Source organism: Sinocyclocheilus grahami, unplaced genomic scaffold (assembly GCF_001515645.1).
Source record: "Sinocyclocheilus grahami isolate Dianchi unplaced genomic scaffold, SAMN03320097.WGS_v1.1 scaffold662.1, whole genome shotgun sequence".
NCBI classification, from domain to species: domain Eukaryota; kingdom Metazoa; phylum Chordata; class Actinopteri; order Cypriniformes; family Cyprinidae; genus Sinocyclocheilus; species Sinocyclocheilus grahami.
In genome coordinates, this window is record NW_015505841.1 from 22,608 (window position 1) to 42,024 (window position 19,417).

General features: G+C 43.5%; 1 protein-coding gene across 2 annotated transcripts in view; it reads left to right on the forward strand.

The window, feature by feature from the left end:
• The window catches only part of LOC107558862 (regulator of G-protein signaling 3-like), a 181,369-nt gene that overhangs the window by 16,082 nt on the left and 145,870 nt on the right, over positions 1–19,417 (forward strand). For both annotated transcript variants that reach the window (XM_016242551.1, XM_016242552.1), the window contains exons 3-4: positions 17,933–18,014; positions 18,356–18,461. In XM_016242551.1, the coding sequence (XP_016098037.1) occupies positions 17,933–18,014; positions 18,356–18,461 (188 nt within the window). The remainder of the gene's footprint in view (positions 1–17,932; positions 18,015–18,355; positions 18,462–19,417) is intronic.

Genomic DNA, 19,417 nt, shown 5'->3' on the forward strand with positions numbered 1-19,417 from the left:
ATCTCTCCTCATCGTGTCGATTAGATTTATTGTATTTCCTACACATATTCATTTCATGAGAGCTGCAAACACGGATAGACTCGTCTCATGCGCCATTCCAGCTGTTTAAAGTTTACGCTCACCACATTCACTGCTCCAGTTTTAAAGGAACACACTCCAGACAGTTTCAAAGTTGTTCCTCGCCAGCGCTTTGATTAGTTTTCTCCTATTTTCCACACATGTTCTTGTCTTAAGTGCCGCAGTCACTGATTTCGTCGCACACACAGAACCGTTCACGTTTGAACTCACGTGACTTGCTGCATGCTTTCTTTCACGTCCTCCACATTCATAACCCAGCAACGTCGAGTTACTTATTACTGATATCAACCCAAATTGGGTCAAATCAAGCCAGCTTCCTAACCCAACAGTCTCAACCGAGCGTTTGGATTGAAACAATTACCAGCATGTTTTAAATGTGTAGGCTATAAAAAAGTACACAGTGTATGATTTTGCTAAATCGCTTGCAAATATAAGATTGTTGTTAGGTCATACATACCACGTAATATTAGAATAGGTAGGCTACCCCTTAGTTTCAAAATACATACAGTAGAAATAATATGTAATTTTACAGATTATTACTCCTTTATTCCCCAAACCTCGCATATTGTTCTCTTATACCTACACGAAGGTACTGAATAGGTACACTGTAATTACAAAAAAGTTATGCTGTAAAATCTGTTTACTTACGCAGTACATTGCGGGTTGTAATCTAAAGCGTTACCAAAATACCTTCTGAATTCACAATACAGGTGAAGTGATGGATTGAAAAGACTTCAGTGCCCATTTAATGCCCCTCTGAGAGCAGTGTTCTATGTGCTTTTTATGGCCTTGCCCTCCTCAGCTTTTTGTTGCTTTAAAATGAGATTTAAAATGAACTGTGCCCAAACATAGGCTATGAACTCATCAGGGTGCCCTGCAGTTGTAGAAGTTTTGTCTTTCTGTGTGTTTTATTTTTTTTAAATCTACATTTTAATTGGTTGTAAGTCATCTGATTCGTTGAAAATATGGTAGGTTGGCACAGAGTGAGGGTGGGGGCAGACTCTCAAAACAAACAAAAGTTTTTTTTTCTTCCTTTTTTTTTTTTTGGTATCTTCGCAGTCATTTGGAAAATATCTGATGCTGCTGTAACGTTAATGGTTTCTTAACAAGAGTGCATTAATCTTCTAGCATATTTTTTATTTCTCAATTTAATTTATTCTCGATTACTGAATCAAGTGCTCCATGTGATCAATGGGGAAAATATCTGGTTTTATTGAGATACATAGAAAATATGTTGGTAACACTTTAGATTAGGGATAAATTCTCACTATTAACTAGTTGTTTAGTAGCATTAATATTATGGGCATATTGGATGTTTATAAGTACTTATTAAGCACATATTAATGTCTTATTCTGCTAGATCATATTTTAGATCCCTTAATCAGGCCCTATACAGTACCTAAACTTAACAACTACCTTACTAATTATTAATAAGCAGCAAATTAGGAGTTTATTGAGGGAAAAAGTCATAGTTAATCGTTAGAATTGGTCCCCAAACTAAAGTGTGCCGCTTATCTTGTTCCATACATGTCAACTTCAGATAGATCCACATACAGTGATTCTTAAATGTATTTGGAGACTTAAGCCACACTTAAATAATATATGAATGTCATTAAATCAGCGCTTTAAGCTATAGTTATGAACCTGCACCAAGAGTCTTTGATTGCAAGAAGTTGTACTACAAGAAGTCCTCTGACCAAATAGAGTAGGCTATGTGCCACTGTTGTGAAAACTCTGGTTCTTTTACTGACAGTTGACTCTAAATTAAAACCAGTATTTGTAGGCTTACTGTAGTGACTTATGGTACAGCAATAAGCTTATCTGGTACAGCATTGCACTTGAGACCCCTTGAGATCCCACCTCTCCTGCATATTGATAGCAGCTTCTTAACGCCCACAAATTATCTCAAGAATTCATCAAGTGAAAGACAGGCTCTGTTTATACAGTATTTAAGAGCATTTTCAGTGATCTGATCACAAGTGGTCAGCCAAGATGTATTTATCATTTACACCAGGTATACATGCATTTCAAATGTCTCCAGTGTAAAGTAGTGTACAGTTTGTAAAGAAACACTAAATGCCTATGCACATATGCATTCCTATAGACTGAGCATGTAATATGCATGCACATGATGTCACCATTTTTACAAGTTTCTTGTAAATTTTCTAAGTTACATGGACACACTAATGGTACCATTTTCAAAAACTTGCATTGTCAGGCTCCCAAAACACAGTTGTTGTGTAAATTAATGACTAAATGCATTAAAAGGTTATTGTTTTTAGTTGAAACCTATGTCGTGTAAACTAACACACCTGATTCAACTTAACTCACTGGTAGAGACTGCAAGACCTAAATTGGGTGTGCCAGTTTCTGAAGTGCTAAATGAGCAGTGGTGGGGGCCTACAGGACAGGTTTGGGAAGCACTGCTCTAGATGATAGCAGATAAAATAAAAAATAAATGTTTTCTTTTCAGATGTTAACTGAGCATAATAACATGGAGAACATGCATCATCTGATGAAGAGAAGTAGCCTAAATGAAAAGCATAAGGAACAAGTTTTCTGGTCAACTGCTAGAGCATGTTGGTGACAACACCTAATTAATTCTCTCATGCCCTGTCATTTTCTCCTCTTTACTCTCATTCTATGCATATCCTCTTCCCCCTTCTACCCCTTCCTTCCCTCTCTCTCTTTTCTCTCACAGTTGTAGTGTCTTTCTGTTTAATCCAGATCTCTGCTGTAATCCCTTCATTTCATGTAAAGATCAGCCATTGCACACAGAGGCTTAAACACACTCTGCAGACGTGGTGGATCTGCTCACTATACAATTCTCACACCACAGCTTCCTGAAGGATTCCTGTATGGCCACTAATTGCGCTCTTTATCATTCTCTAATGCTAATTCTTCTATTAGCATATGCATGACTAAGCCTTAGAAGCGGGCAAGTTTGTGATTCAAATTCTAAAATCTGATGATTTGGAGAAGCTCTGCTTGTCACCATACAAATCTCCACCAAAAAACTCCTCTGGCCAAGGCCCAAGATGAGGCCACATCTCTCACAGTTGTAGTGTCTTTCTGTTTAATCCAGATCTCTGCTGTAATCCCTTCATTTCATGTAAAGATCAGCCATTGCACACAGAGGCTTAAACACACTCTGCAGACGTGGTGGATCTGCTCACTATACAATTCTCACACCACAGCTTCCTGAAGGATTCCTGTATGGCCACTAATTGCGCTCTTTATCATTCTCTAATGCTAATTCTTCTATTAGCATATGCATGACTAAGCCTTAGAAGCGGGCAAGTTTGTGATTCAAATTCTAAAATCTGATGATCTAAAATCTGATGATTTGGCACCATACAAATCTCCACCAAAAAACACCTCTGGCCAAGGCCCAAGATGAGGCCACATTCCTTGTAGAATGGGCCCTGATACCTATAAGCCAGTGGTTCCCTTTCAATACTACACTAGTACTGCGTCTTGCTAGACGCGTATGGGAAAAGCCTTTTTTTCTACTGAACTGAAGCCTTTTTTTCATTCACGCAGTGAAACTGCACGGCCATTGGTTCATGCAGTGTATTAAAAATGAACCAATGGCTAGGCAGCGGAGCTGCATGAGCCTGTGGCGACGAAGTCTGCCAAAGCCCGCCAGAATGGGCGGGGCATCTGGCTATACAAGCGGGCGTTCGCCACAGGATTCTCCGATTTATTCTCCTTCAGTGACGACTCTACGTCTCTACGCTGATCCGAAGCCGCTCGCCGTTGACACGCCTTCGCAGCTGGAATTGTGACCTCTCAGCATGGCTGACCTGCTTCTCCGCCGCTTCAGCGACACAGCACTTCCGGTCCATTTCCCCTGACGCCATCCGGCGATACTAAAAGAGCTACTAAAAGAGCTTGGCGTTGTTGCAAATGCCACACCGTTACTGCGTTTCATGCGGGTCTCCCCTGCATACCGATGACGGCCATACGGAGTGCGTTTCCTGCTTGGGGAAATCCCATGCGGAAGCTGCGCTCACGGGAGCTATTAGTTCCCATTGCGAGAACTTCAGTCTCACCTCTCTCCGCTCACGGATCGCTTTCTTTTCAGTTCTCCGCCGCTTCAGCGACACAGCACTTCCGGTCCATTTCCCCTGACGCCATCCGGCGATACTAAAAGAGCTACTAAAAGAGCTTGGCGTTGTTGCAAATGCCACACCGTTACTGCGTTTCATGCGGGTCTCCCCTGCATACCGATGACGGCCATACGGAGTGCGTTTCCTGCTTGGGGAAATCCCATGCGGAAGCTGCGCTCACGGGAGCTATTAGTTCCCATTGCGAGAACTTCAGTCTCACCTCTCTTTTCAGAGAGCGACTCTGCCCCTTGCGCCTTCCCGTTTTCTTCCTCCCAGGGACCTGTGAGGAAAAAACAGCGGGGCAGAGGGCTCGAGCGACCGGCTGCGAGCAAGCCCACGTCGGCCAAGATCACGCGTGCCTCGCTCTCGCCCCATAGAGAGTATTCTCCCGTCCTTTTCTCCCAGTCTGATCAGCGTCCCTCTGCTGGTGCGAGCGACCTGATCTCTTTTGAGGGAAGTGAGGATGAGCTGCTTGATGACAGCATGTCATTGGCAGCATCAGATGGGCAGCCCATCTGTTGGGCTCGGTGACTGACCCCACCCCCTCGCCATCGTCCGCGCCCAGCGCCACCAAAGACAGGATGGATGCCGAGCTTCTCCGTATCCTCTCCAAAGCGGTTGAAGAGCGGGGTTTAGAGTGGTCTCCGGCAGAGGAGCCCTCCTGCAGCTGTCTGGATGAATGGTTCCTGCTGGGGCACCACCAGGCCCCTCATCAGCGTTCCTCTCCGTTTTTTCTGGAGGTCCATGACGAGCTCACCAGATCGTAGTGCGCTCCCTATTCCGCCCGCCTCCGTACTGCTTCTTCGTCCGCCCTCCCTTCCATCGATGGCGGTGAAGAAAAAGGGTACGATAAGGCACCTCCCCTAGATGAGTCAGTGGCCACGGACCTCTGCCCGCCCACCGCCATTGGCTGGAGAGCAAAGGCCTCTCACCCGTCCAAGCCGTGTAGGACCACTTCAGCTCTCGCTGGACACGCCTACACTTCAGCTGGACAGGCGGCTTCGGAACTTCATTCAATGGCGGTCCTCCAGGTCTTTCAGCCCAAGATCCTCGCATCCTCCGATGAGTCTGGCCTGGACACTTTGACCCTCAGGGAGCTGAGGAGCGCAACTGACCTAGCTCTGCGTGCCACCAAGACCACCGCTCAGGCGATCGGGAGATTGATGGCCAGCCTTGTGGTGCTCGAACGCCATTTGTGGCTGACGCTAACAGAGATCAAGGACGCGGATAAGATCCCCTTCCTAGATGCTCCGTTCTCTCCCAAAGGTCTCTTCGGCCTGGTGGTCGAAGGATTCGCCGAGTGCTTCATGGAGGCACAGAAATCTCAGCTGCTGCCTCTGCTCGCCCTAAGTCTGCGCCGACTCAGCAGCCCGCGAAGCCAGCACATGCCGCCCCCGCTGTTCAGCCCGCTAAGGCGCAGCAGACGTGGGGACGCTCTCGAATGGCCAAACCCTGGCAGGCCATCCCCGGAGTGTTGAGATGGGTTATGGGGATAATAAAATTAGGATATTCACTCCAATTCACTCGAAGACCCCCGCGCTTCAGCAATCTGCTGGCAAAAGGAGCCGTGGAAATGGTTCCTCCAGCCCAGAGCGAGTCAGGCTTCTACAGCCGTTACTTCCTCGTCCACAAAAAAGATGGTGGCCTTGATGGCCAGCCTTGTGGTGCTCGAACGCCATTTGTGGCTGACGCTAACAGAGATCAAGGACGCGGATAAGATCCCCTTCCTAGATGCTCCGTTCTCTCCCAAAGGTCTCTTCGGCCTGGTGGTCGAAGGATTCGCCGAGTGCTTCATGGAGGCACAGAAATCTCAGCTGCTGCCTCTGCTCTCCCTAAGTCTGCGCCGACTCAGCAGCCCGCGAAGCCAGCACATGCCGCCCCCGCTGTTCAGCCCGCTAAGGCGCAGCAGACGTGGGGACGCTCTCGAATGGCCAAACCCTGGCAGGCCATCCCCGGAGTGTTGAGATGGGTTATGGGGATAATAAAATTAGGATATTCACTCCAATTCACTCGAAGACCCCCGCGCTTCAGCAATCTGCTGGCAAAAGGAGCCGTGGAAATGGTTCCTCCAGCCCAGAGCGAGTCAGGCTTCTACAGCCGTTACTTCCTCGTCCACAAAAAAGATGGTGGCCTCCAGCCCATCCTCGATCTCAGACACCTGAATCACGCCCTCATGAAAAGGTTGTTCAGGATAATTAAACTGGAACAGATCCTTGTGCAAATTCGCTCAGGGGACTGGTTCTTTTCTCTGGACCTGAAGGATGCATACTTTCACATCCAGATAGCCCCCCATCACAGGCGATTCTTGAGATTCGCGTTCAAGGGAGTGGCTTATCAATATACGGTCCTTCCCTTCGGGCTGTCCCTGCCCCCCCCCGCACTTTTACGACGTGCATGGACACGGCTCTCTCCCCTCTGAGCCAGATGGGAATCTGCATTCTCAATTACCTCGACGACTGGCTTGCTCTGGCCCAGTCGGAGGCAAAATTAATATCCCACAGGACCCTCCTCCTCAGCCACCTGGAGTGCCTGGGACTCAGGGTCGATTTTACCAAGAGCATGTTGTTCCCCAGCCAGTGAATATCATTCCTGGCAACAATTTTCGACCATACGGAGGCTGGCGACCTCCTTCGAGATTGGTTCCACTCGCCCTCTCAAAGCGTTTCAGAGGATGCTGGGCCTCATGGTGGCAGCATCGCCAGTGCTACAGTTGGGTCTGCTTCGTATGCACCCCCTTCAGCGCTGGTTGAAACCACGGGTTCCATCCAATGCGTGGCGTCACGGACGCCTGCAGATAAGGGCGAGTCAGGCCTGTGTAACAGCCCTGGCCCCCTGGTAGAACTCCCGCTGGATGGAACAGGGCATGGCCATGGGGATGGTTTGCAGAAGGACAGCTGTCACAAGAGATGCCTCCAACTCAGGTTGGGGGGCGCTGTGTGAGGGCATACCGACTTTTGGCCACTGGTCAAAGGCGGAAAAAGGCTTCCACATTAACTGCCTGGAGATGCTAGCAGTATGTTTAGCCTGTCAGTTCTTCCTGACAGTCCTAAAAGGACACCATGTGCTAATCCGATCGGACAACATGTCTGTGGTGTCCTACATGAATTGCCAGGGAGGCCTCTCCTCGAAGTGTCTCTTCACTCTGGTAGAGCGCTTCCTGGAATGGGCTCAACTCAACCTGCACTCGCTGAGAGCAGAGCATATACCGGGCAAATTGAACCAAGGAGCTGACATGCTATCAAAGAGCAGGGGAGTGGACGCTCCATCCGCAGACGGTTCAGAGGATCTGGGAGATCTTCGGCGAGGCCGAGGTGGACCTCTTCGCCTCAGAAGGCAACTCTCACTGCCCAATTTATTTCTCAAAGACCAGGAGGAGGTCCAGGAGGACCACGATTGGCCCAACCTTCTTCTTTATGCTTTTCCTCCGATCGCTCTGATCACACAGGTAATCAGGCGAGTAAGGGAACAAAAACACAAGGTTCTCCTGGTGGCCGCCCTTTGGATGAACCAGCTGTGGCTATCAGAGCTAACTCAGCTGTTGATAGCGGCACCTTGGCCTGTTCCGCTGAGACAGGATCTCCTCTCTCAAGCGAACGGAACAATATGGCATCCTCGGCCCGACCTATGGGCCCTGCACCTCTGGCCGCTCGACGGGAGCCTTCGAGCCTCCCAGAGTGAGTCTTAAACACAATTTCGGAGGCTAGAGCCCCATCTATGAGATGCCTCTACACCTTAAAGTGGTCTTTTTTCTCCGCTTGGTGTCTAAACCGTGGCAAAGACCCTCATACTTCCGATTTGACAGAGGTATTGTCATTTCTGCAAGAGCTGCTGGATAAGGGATGCTCCCCATCCCCGCTCAAAGTCTATGTGGCGGTTATAGCGGCCTCTCATGCCCCTATTGATGGCCAATCGGTGGGCAGAAACAGCGCGGTCATCCGCTTCCTAAGGGGTGCCAGGAGGCTGAATCCGCCTCGTCCCCCTACCGTCCCTTCATGGGATCTGCCCACTGTGCTAAGGGCCCCGCTTTCGAGCCGCTACAGTCTGCCAACATTTGGTCGCTATCGCTGAAGACTGCTCTGTTTCTAGCACTGGCATCAGTAAAGCGAATAGGGGACCTGCAGGCAGGCGCTCTCTATTAGCCCTGCCTGCCTGGTATTTGGGCCTAACGACACTAAAGTCGTCCTGAAACCAAGGCACGGTTACGTACCTAAGGTGCTCTCCAATCCGTTCAGAGCACAGGTCATTATGCTCTCCGCGCTTCCTCCCTCTGAAGAAGACAGAGAGCTATCTCTGCTCTTCTCCCTTTAGAGCTCTGAGAATCTATATTGAGCGTTCCGCCCCCTACAGGCGGTCGGAACAACTCTTTGTCAGCTTCGGTAACCGCACCAAAGGGCTTCCGGTCACGAAGCAAAGACTGTCTAAATGGATAGTAGACTCCATCTCACTAGCGTACTCTTCTTTGGGCCTTCAATGCCCCATTGGAGTACGGGCCCACTCGACTAGAGGCATCGCCTCGTCTTGGGCATGGTCCAGTGGTGTGTCCATTGCGGATATTTGTGAGGCGGCCGACTGGGCCTCGCCTGTCCACATTCGCAAGGTTTTATAACCTGGAAGTCCCGGCCTTGCTGGCCAGGGTCCTTTCCGCTTGAAGTGACATGTGCTGCATAAACAGATCTGGCAGAGAGCCCTTGGCCATATCACGTTCAAACTCTCTGGCATTAGTTCACCTGTTAGCTCTCGACCCCTGGGTGTCGAAGTTACAGGAGTACTCTGGAACGATTAACCAGGCCGGGTGTGACCTCAGGAAGCTCAGCCCATCTTAGCCTTGGGTTGTTGTTAACTTCTCTATGGGAATTGGTTGCTTATGGAAGTTTGATACTTTTAGTCGTTCCACTACATTAGCATGGCGTGATTGTACTGTGTTCCCATATGCGTCTAGCAAGACGCAATACAAGCATAGTATCGAAAGGGAACCTACTTGGTTACTAACGTAACCTCTGTTCCCTGAGATACGGGAATGAGTACTGCATTGCTAGCCGTGCTATGTAGCTGCACGTCTCAGTCGTCGCTTCAGTTGAAGTAACCTGTGAATCCTGTGGCGAATGGCCGTTTGTATAGCCAGATGCCCCGCCCATTCTGGCGGGCTTTGGCCGGCTTCGGTGGGCTTCGTCGCCATAGGCTTGTGCAGCTCCGCTGCATAGCCATTGGTTCGTTTTTAATACACTGCCCGAACCAATGGCCGTGCAGTTTCACTGCGTGAATTCTCAGTTCAGGAGAAAAAAGGCTTTTCCCATATGCGTCTAGCAAGATGCAGTACTCATTCCCGTATCTCAGGGAACCGAGGTTACGTTAGTAACCGAGTACGTTCTCAACCTTTTCTTCCACTGGGCTGCACTATGGTCCAAATGTAAGTCTCACGGGCTGCACGCATATCATTTACATATTACGTCACCAATACAAACCAACCAGATTTATAATATTATAGCCTAAATATTATGATATCTAATCGATTACATTCATTGAATTCTACTCACCATTAATAAAACACCTGATGCTGCCGGGAGCTGACCAATTTTGTGAAATTCGGCTTGAAAGGATTAACAGCACAGTGAAGTTGTGATTGTAAGTTGCAGTCTGTAAGACGAGTACGGAAGCGTGAGTTGATGCGCAACATTGCAGAAAATGTGCGTTCACAAATGTAGCCTGTGTTGATCCAAATATGGAAAGCACTTTCGAATGTAATAATCTCTCCAGAGATGTTTTGCCACATTTCTGCAATTAAGGATGATTGCTGCGTAGTATGGGTGTTTCCTTTTGCCTGAACATCTTCAAGTGAGTGGCGGGGCAAACCGAAAGTTGATGCCGAAAGTCCACCACTCTCCTACCTTCACTGCTAATACTGCGACTATTCTTGTTTGTATATGTTCCTTCACTGGCATTTTCCACATTTCGTTTTTCTCCCTTAATAACAAATTTGTCCATTCCAATTTTACAGAACTAATGGCTGCTGATGACTATTTGATTTGAATTATGCCAAAGTGCGTGCTTGTAAGTGTTCGTTAAATGCATAACGTTAATTATGCAGGGTCCTTTCCGCTTGAAGTGACATGTGCTGCATAAACAGATCTGGCAGAGAGCCCTTGGCCATATCACGTTCAAACTCTCTGGCATTAGTTCACCTGTTAGCTCTCGACCCCTGGGTGTCGAAGTTACAGGAGTACTCTGGAACGATTAACCAGGCCGGGTGTGACCTCAGGAAGCTCAGCCCATCTTAGCCTTGGGTTGTTGTTAACTTCTCTATGGGAATTGGTTGCTTATGGAAGTTTGATACTTTTAGTCGTTCCACTACATTAGCATGGCGTGATTGTACTGTGTTCCCATATGCGTCTAGCAAGACGCAATACAAGCATAGTATCGAAAGGGAACCTACTTGGTTACTAACGTAACCTCTGTTCCCTGAGATACGGGAATGAGTACTGCATTGCTAGCCGTGCTATGTAGCTGCACGTCTCAGTCGTCGCTTCAGTTGAAGTAACCTGTGAATCCTGTGGCGAATGGCCGTTTGTATAGCCAGATGCCCCGCCCATTCTGGCGGGCTTTGGCCGGCTTCGGTGGGCTTCGTCGCCATAGGCTTGTGCAGCTCCGCTGCATAGCCATTGGTTCGTTTTTAATACACTGCCCGAACCAATGGCCGTGCAGTTTCACTGCGTGAATTCTCAGTTCAGGAGAAAAAAGGCTTTTCCCATATGCGTCTAGCAAGATGCAGTACTCATTCCCGTATCTCAGGGAACCGAGGTTACGTTAGTAACCGAGTACGTTCTCAACCTTTTCTTCCACTGGGCTGCACTATGGTCCAAATGTAAGTCTCACGGGCTGCACGCATATCATTTACATATTACGTCACCAATACAAACCAACCAGATTTATAATATTATAGCCTAAATATTATGATATCTAATCGATTACATTCATTGAATTCTACTCACCATTAATAAAACACCTGATGCTGCCGGGAGCTGACCAATTTTGTGAAATTCGGCTTGAAAGGATTAACAGCACAGTGAAGTTGTGATTGTAAGTTGCAGTCTGTAAGACGAGTACGGAAGCGTGAGTTGATGCGCAACATTGCAGAAAATGTGCGTTCACAAATGTAGCCTGTGTTGATCCAAATATGGAAAGCACTTTCGAATGTAATAATCTCTCCAGAGATGTTTTGCCACATTTCTGCAATTAAGGATGATTGCTGCGTAGTATGGGTGTTTCCTTTTGCCTGAACATCTTCAAGTGAGTGGCGGGGCAAACCGAAAGTTGATGCCGAAAGTCCACCACTCTCCTACCTTCACTGCTAATACTGCGACTATTCTTGTTTGTATATGTTCCTTCGCTGGCATTTTCCACATTTCGTTTTTCTCCCTTAATAACAAATTTGTCCATTCCAATTTTACAGAACTAATGGCTGCTGATGACTATTTGATTTGAATTATGCCAAAGTGCGTGCTTGTAAGTGTTCGTTAAATGCATAACGTTAATTATGTGAGTACAGGTCTGCTCATGTCTGAAAATAATATATGAAAAACAACATTACTTTACATATAAACACTATAGATTATATTTGTTTAGTACATTTTTAAATTAATGCAAAAACTCAAATGAATTGTAAAACTGAAAGTTATTTTTTAAATTGTGTTCAGCATGGTGGGCCGCATTTTAATTTGTGACGGGCCAGGGGTTGACAACCACTGCTATAGGCAAAGGAAAACCATGAGCTTCACACCCACACACACACACACACACACACACACACACACACACACACACACACACTAAATTGCATCCTTGTGTGTGTGTGTGTTCTTGTGGTCACCAAAACAGGAAAAAAATGCTGCTGGGATACGCCACTTTTTTTGGGATTCTCCCAAGTTCTAATTCCTACCATACTTGTCCATTGAATTATTGTATGCAAGCAAAAATGACAATCGCAAGAGAACCACCTGACCTTGACTGGGGAAAGCACTTGGAGTTGCTTATTTTGCTTTACTGGCTTGCCCATGTACAGTATTGTCCTAGAGTCACCTCACAGACCTTATTGGTTCTAAAATAAAAAGTGTTTTGTTGTTCATAAACCTGCTTGTTAGATGAAAGATATGGTTGCAGACATCTGAGCCATTTATTAACCAGATTTGTGTAATTGATGTGTCAGGTTCTGTATATAGAGAGAGGACCCAAGAACAGACAGAGGCTGAACAGTTTTGTACCAAACTCAACCCAGCTGAGCAGAGGAACGAGGGAGGGTCAGGGGAGGGTCAAAACAAGATTGACATTCTGAACCAGAAGGAGATTATCCGAGGATGAATTGTAGTAGCAGGCAGGGATCAATACAGTCCACTCAAGTAACCAGATCTGAGGATAAGACAGAATCAAATACCAGGACAAAGCAAAAGATCAAACCATGAAGAGAAGGCAGGATTCCACCATTGAAACTGGGCAGAGACACAGTATACAACTCAGGACTGAAAGGACAGAACAAGACCGACAGGATGGCACCGAGGATGTGCGGAGCGAGAACAGGTATAGAGCAAATAATAATGAGGAGAGAGATGTAAAACGTGAGGATCCAGTGAGCAACCAATGCCAAATTAGCTGTGTGAAGCTGCCACATGGAGAAAGAAAAACTAAGTCAAGAACCTGAACCCAAGTCCTGACAGCATGTAATCCTGCATTCTTAAAGAATGTTGGTGCCATTTGTTGAGGATTAAGGGGGCTTTCACACTTGCATCTTGGTGCACACGATGCAAGCAGAGAATTTATATCTCATTTCTGCTCACGTTTAATAGAAATTGACTCCTATGTTCTTTTAACCTTTGCATACATTTGTGCTGGTGCTTTGGAAACCTAATGTTCAAAATCCAAAGTACATAAGTGAGGCGAGCATGCAATGGTATCTATCCATTTCACTGACTTGTATTATTTGCAGGGTTTCAATTGAATAGTGGAATTTGATGTCCAACAATAAATATTTAATCTAAATTAATATCTCAATCCAAATGAATACCCTGCCTTGGTGTTACGCAACTGGGAAACATGTCAAGTGCCTTTAAAGGGTTAGTTCACCCAAACATTCTGTCATTAATTACTCAAACCCATTTAGTTCCAAACCCATAAGACCTTCATTCATCTTCAGAACACAAATTAAGATATTTTTGATAAAATCTGAGAGCTCTCTGACCCTCCTTAGACAACAATGCAACTGCAACGTTCCCAGGTCCAGAAACGTAGTAGGACATCAGTAAAATAGGCAATGTGACTATTTTAACAGTTTCAACAATTCTTCTCCCCGAGTTACCGTCTTTTGCCATTTTGGAGAGTACCCCAGAACGTGATCAGCGTTGTTTACATTCAGCATGCACGCACTGTCTACTGAACGTAAACAATGCTGATTAAGTTCAGAGAAAGCCCACGCATGCTGAACATAAACAACACTGATTACGTTCTGGGGTACACTCCAAAATGGTGGAAGACGGTAACTCGGGGAGAAGAATTGTTGAATAAATTATGTTATTTTCTTTGAGCACAAAATGTATTCTCGTAGCTTCATAAAATTACGGTTGAACCATGTCACATGGACTATTTTACTGATGTCCTTGCTACGTTTCTGGACCTGGGAATATTACAGTTGCATTGCTGTCTACGGCGGGTCAGAGAGCTCTCAGATTTGATCAAAAATAACTTAATTTGTGTTCCGAAGATAAAAGAAGGTCGACATGAGGGTGAGTAATTAATGACAGAATTTTAATTTTTGGGTGAACTAACCCTTTAATACCACACACGTCTCTTAAATAATGATCAGAAACACTAATATAGTTTCTCAATGCACAGACATTGATTGGCCAACACAGTTGCCAAGAAGCTCCTTTCACCAATGAGAAACCTTTCAACATACTCCTATCTTTCAAACCCACTTATTACTCTGACCTATTACAGGCCTCTCATCTGAGCCATTTATTAACCAGATTTGTGTAATTGATGTGTCAGGTTCTGTATATAGAGAGAGGACCCAAGAACAGACAGAGGCTGAACAGTTTTGTACCAAACTCAACCCAGCTGAGCAGAGGAACGAGGGAGGGTCAGGGGAGGGTCAAAACAAGATTGACATTCTGAACCAGAAGGAGATTATCCGAGGATGAATTGTAGTAGCAGGCAGGGATCAATACAGTCCACTCAAGTAACCAGATCTGAGGATAAGACAGAATCAAATACCAGGACAAAGCAAAAGATCAAACCATGAAGAGAAGGCAGGATTCCACCATTGAAACTGGGCAGAGACACAGTATACAACTCAGGACTGAAAGGACAGAACAAGACCGACAGGATGGCACCGAGGATGTGCGGAGCGAGAACAGGTATAGAGCAAATAATAATGAGGAGAGAGATGTAAAACGTGAGGATCCAGTGAGCAACCAATGCCAAATTAGCTGTGTGAAGCTGCCACATGGAGAAAGAAAAACTAAGTCAAGAACCTGAACCCAAGTCCTGACAGCATGTAATCCTGCATTCTTAAAGAATGTTGGTGCCATTTGTTGAGGATTAAGGGGGCTTTCACACTTGCATCTTGGTGCACACGATGCAAGCAGAGAATTTATATCTCATTTCTGCTCACGTTTAATAGAAATTGACTCCTATGTTCTTTTAACCTTTGCATACATTTGTGCTGGTGCTTTGGAAACCTAATGTTCAAAATCCAAAGTACATAAGTGAGGCGAGCATGCAATGGTATCTATCCATTTCACTGACTTGTATTATTTGCAGGGTTTCAATTGAATAGTGGAATTTGATGTCCAACAATAAATATTTAATCTAAATTAATATCTGAATCCAAATGAATACCCTGCCTTGGTGTTACGCAACTGGGAAACATGTCAAGTGCCTTTAAAGGGTTAGTTCATTCTGTCATTCTGTCATTAATTACTCAAACCCATTTAGTTCCAAACCCATAAGACCTTCATTCATCTTCAGAACACAAATTTTTGATAATTTGATAAAATCTGAGAGCTCTCTGACCCTCCTTAGACAACAATGCAACTGCAACGTTCCCAGGTCCAGAAACGTAGTAGGACATCAGTAAAATAGGCAATGTGACTATTTTAACAGTTTCAACAATTCTTCTCCCCGAGTTACCGTCTTTTGCCATTTTGGAGAGTACCCCAGAACGTGATCAGCGTTGTTTACATTCAGCATGCACGCACTGTCTACTGAACGTAAACAATGCTGATTAAGTTCAGAGAAAGCCCACGCATGCTGAACATAAACAACACTGATTACGTTCTGGGGTACACTCCAAAATGGTGGAAGACGGTAACTCGGGGAGAAGAATTGTTGAATAAATTATGTTATTTTCTTTGAGCACAAAATGTATTCTCGTAGCTTCATAAAATTACGGTTGAACCATGTCACATGGACTATTTTACTGATGTCCTTGCTACGTTTCTGGACCTGGGAATATTACAGTTGCATTGCTGTCTACGGCGGGTCAGAGAGCTCTCAGATTTGATCAAAAATAACTTAATTTGTGTTCCGAAGATAAAAGAAGGTCGACATGAGGGTGAGTAATTAATGACAGAATTTTAATTTTTGGGTGAACTAACCCTTTAATACCACACACGTCTCTTAAATAATGATCAGAAACACTAATATAGTTTCTCAATGCACAGACATTGATTGGCCAACACAGTTGCCAAGAAGCTCCTTTCACCAATGAGAAACCTTTCAACATACTCCTATCTTTCAAACCCACTTATTACTCTGACCTATTACAGGCCTCTCTAACAGGACAGTGTAGCGTCTGGACCAATCCAACACACTATATATTCTGTCAGACTCAAGTTATTGTACACTCCAAAATGGTGGAAGACGGTAACTCGGGGAGAAGAATTGTTGAATAAATTATGTTATTTTCTTTGAGCACAAAATGTATTCTCGTAGCTTCATAAAATTACGGTTGAACCATGTCACATGGACTATTTTACTGATGTCCTTGCTACGTTTCTGGACCTGGGAATATTACAGTTGCATTGCTGTCTACGGCGGGTCAGAGAGCTCTCAGATTTGATCAAAAATAACTTAATTTGTGTTCCGAAGATAAAAGAAGGTCGACATGAGGGTGAGTAATTAATGACAGAATTTTAATTTTTGGGTGAACTAACCCTTTAATACCACACACGTCTCTTAAATAATGATCAGAAACACTAATATAGTTTCTCAATGCACAGACATTGATTGGCCAACACAGTTGCCAAGAAGCTCCTTTCACCAATGAGAAACCTTTCAACATACTCCTATCTTTCAAACCCACTTATTACTCTGACCTATTACAGGCCTCTCTAACAGGACAGTTTCTGGCATACACATCTGTTTTGTCACTGACTCTCTGTCAGACTCAAGTTATTTCACTTTGATAAGTTGTAATTAATTTTTTATATTTGTGAATGCATTGAGATAGTTTATCTTGATGTAATGTCTTTGTGATCTTGTGTTGTGGACTTAAGTTTCCCCTTAAGTTTCTTGTTAATCTGTTACCCCTGTTAGTATATGCATAACATTCTGCCTTATCAGAAGATGTTGCAATTGTTAAAATGGGGTCAGATTATACTGTGTGAGCATGGAGTGTTTAAAAAGATGAGACGAACAACAGACATAGAATATATAAATAAAGTGTATTTGCAATATTCACAGGGAACTTAAAACAACTCAATAAAACTATAATAATTAGGCTGTTAAAAACATTTTCATTTTCCGGAGTCCGTTTGCACCAAAAGATAAAACAGTTCATAAGCAATCCAGCGTGTTGCTAGTCCCAAAGTGAATGTCCCAAAAGTGTCAAACAGTGTATATACAATCCAAGTGATGTTTCAAGTGCTTGTATCTGGAAAGGTAAGTCAGAATAAAACTCCACAGTCCAGAAAGGGTGATCACCAGCATGTTTGTAAATAAGGGCTTGCTTGCCTTGCTGCCTCCTTTATACAGTTCATTTCCTATTTCCTGTCATTTAAAGAGTCACTTAAAGACATACACACATTAAAACGGTTAAGAGGAATAAAATGTCTAAGACAACATGAAAACCTATTAAAACTCTAATATACATAAAATCATTATAATATTTTGAGCAGATTAAAACGTGTCCTGTGTGATAGCGCCACAATGTTGCATCAGTTTGTAACGCCTGGCACCAGCTGAGGCTACACAGTTTAAAACAGCTTATTTCTGTTCCTCTGTTGGTTTTTCTAGTTTCCTTACTTTGGTTATTATTTAATAAATGCTACATTTGGATATTGCTTTCTTATTATTATTTAATAAATGCTAGATTTGGATATTGCTTTCTTCTGTCTCTGAGTTTACCTCACATGATGTTTGCGCTTGTAAGATGAAATCGAAATGAAACTTAAATTTAAAAAGTGTGCATGCTTAACAGTCATTAAATACTATCCTAAGTTGTTTTGCACCCATGTTTGTTTATCTATAATTTGTCTACATTTGTTTAAGGAATTATCTACATTCAGTTGTTCAGTATAATCTACAATATATGGCTCATTAAAAAATGGTAAAAATGTTTGTCTGTAGAATTCCTTCACTGACAAATAAGAATATACAAATAATTGTGTTGCTGCTTCTTTGATGGACAGTGTCTTATATTTTCCAGCAGGTGGCTGTGTATCGTACTCATGAGTGTTTGTGCGTGTGAGTTTTAGGTGACCATTCTACGAGGGAAGGACGGCTTTGGCTTCACCATCTGCTCTGACTCGCCTGTTCGTATACAAGCAGTCGATCCAGGCAAGAACTGCTTTGTGTCTGGTGTGTGTGCGCTTGCATTTTTGCCAGAGGATACTGCTGAACTGAAGGCTCGGCATGTGTGGTATTTCTGGATCATGGATCATTAATCATTATGGCCAAATATGGGTCACTGTGTGTTGTGTGTGTTAGGCCACATGGCTCACAGCTGATTAACACTCACTGTTATGTCACTACTGTAAATTGTCAGAATGTGACCTGTGTAATTGAGGCAGTCACATAGATTGTGCATGAGTGTGTTTGAGTATCTGTCAGGCCATATGAGTCACAGCTGATTAACACTCACTGTTTTGTCATTATATTGTGTGTGTTTCTTCTCTCAGGTGGTCCAGCGGATCAGGCCGGATTGCAGCAGTCAGACACTGTGTTGCAGTTAAATGGTCAACCTGTCAAACACTGGAAGTGTGTAGATCTTGCACATGCTATTAGGTACAAATAACGCTCTTTATATTCAGAGCATAGAGTATTTTGTGTTTATAATGCCTTTTTTTGTTAATACAGTGAATGAAATACTTTACATAGGAAAGGTATTTCTTTTCCCTTATTTCATCTCTTTATCTCATAACTTTACAATAGGGTCCCATTAGTTAACGTCTACTAATGTTTTCTTAGTTAACATTAACTTTGATTAATAAATGCCTTAAAAGTGTTTTTGGTAACACTTTACTTAAATCCTTTATGTATAATGCAATATAAAGATATTCATAATGTACGTGATGCATTATATCTTTTGATAAAAAAAATTTAACCAAAGTTAAAATCCATTATAATATTTGAAGTTTTGTTTGTCATGTTTTTGTTATGCATTATACTTTCTAAAGGTGTAACAATGAATGGATAAGTATTATATTGTATTATACTTATGGTAATAATTTTTCATGAGATAAGGTGCATTATAAGACATAATTAATGCATTAAAACTACTTTTATAATGCATTATATATAAAGGCTTTAAGTGTTACTATGTTTATTCATTGTTGGTTCATATTAGCTAATGTAGTTAACAAATGGAACTTTATTGTAAAGTATTAATTAATTAATTAATTAATTAATTATATTTAGAACTTGGTGGATGCAAACCAAAATATACAATTATTCATAATAAATATATAAATATAAATATATATATATATAAATATATAATTAATATAAATATAAAATATATGAATGGCCAACAAAACAAAAACAAAACAGCTTCACATGTTTTTGTATTAATAACACTTAAGGCACTGATACAGTTAAAGGGCACCTATTATGCCCATTTTTACAAGATGTAATATAAGTCTCAGGTGTCCCTAGTGTAACACTAGTTTCAGCTCAAAGTACCCCACATATAATTTATTATATCATTTTTAAAATGCCTATTTTTACATTTTTAAATGCAA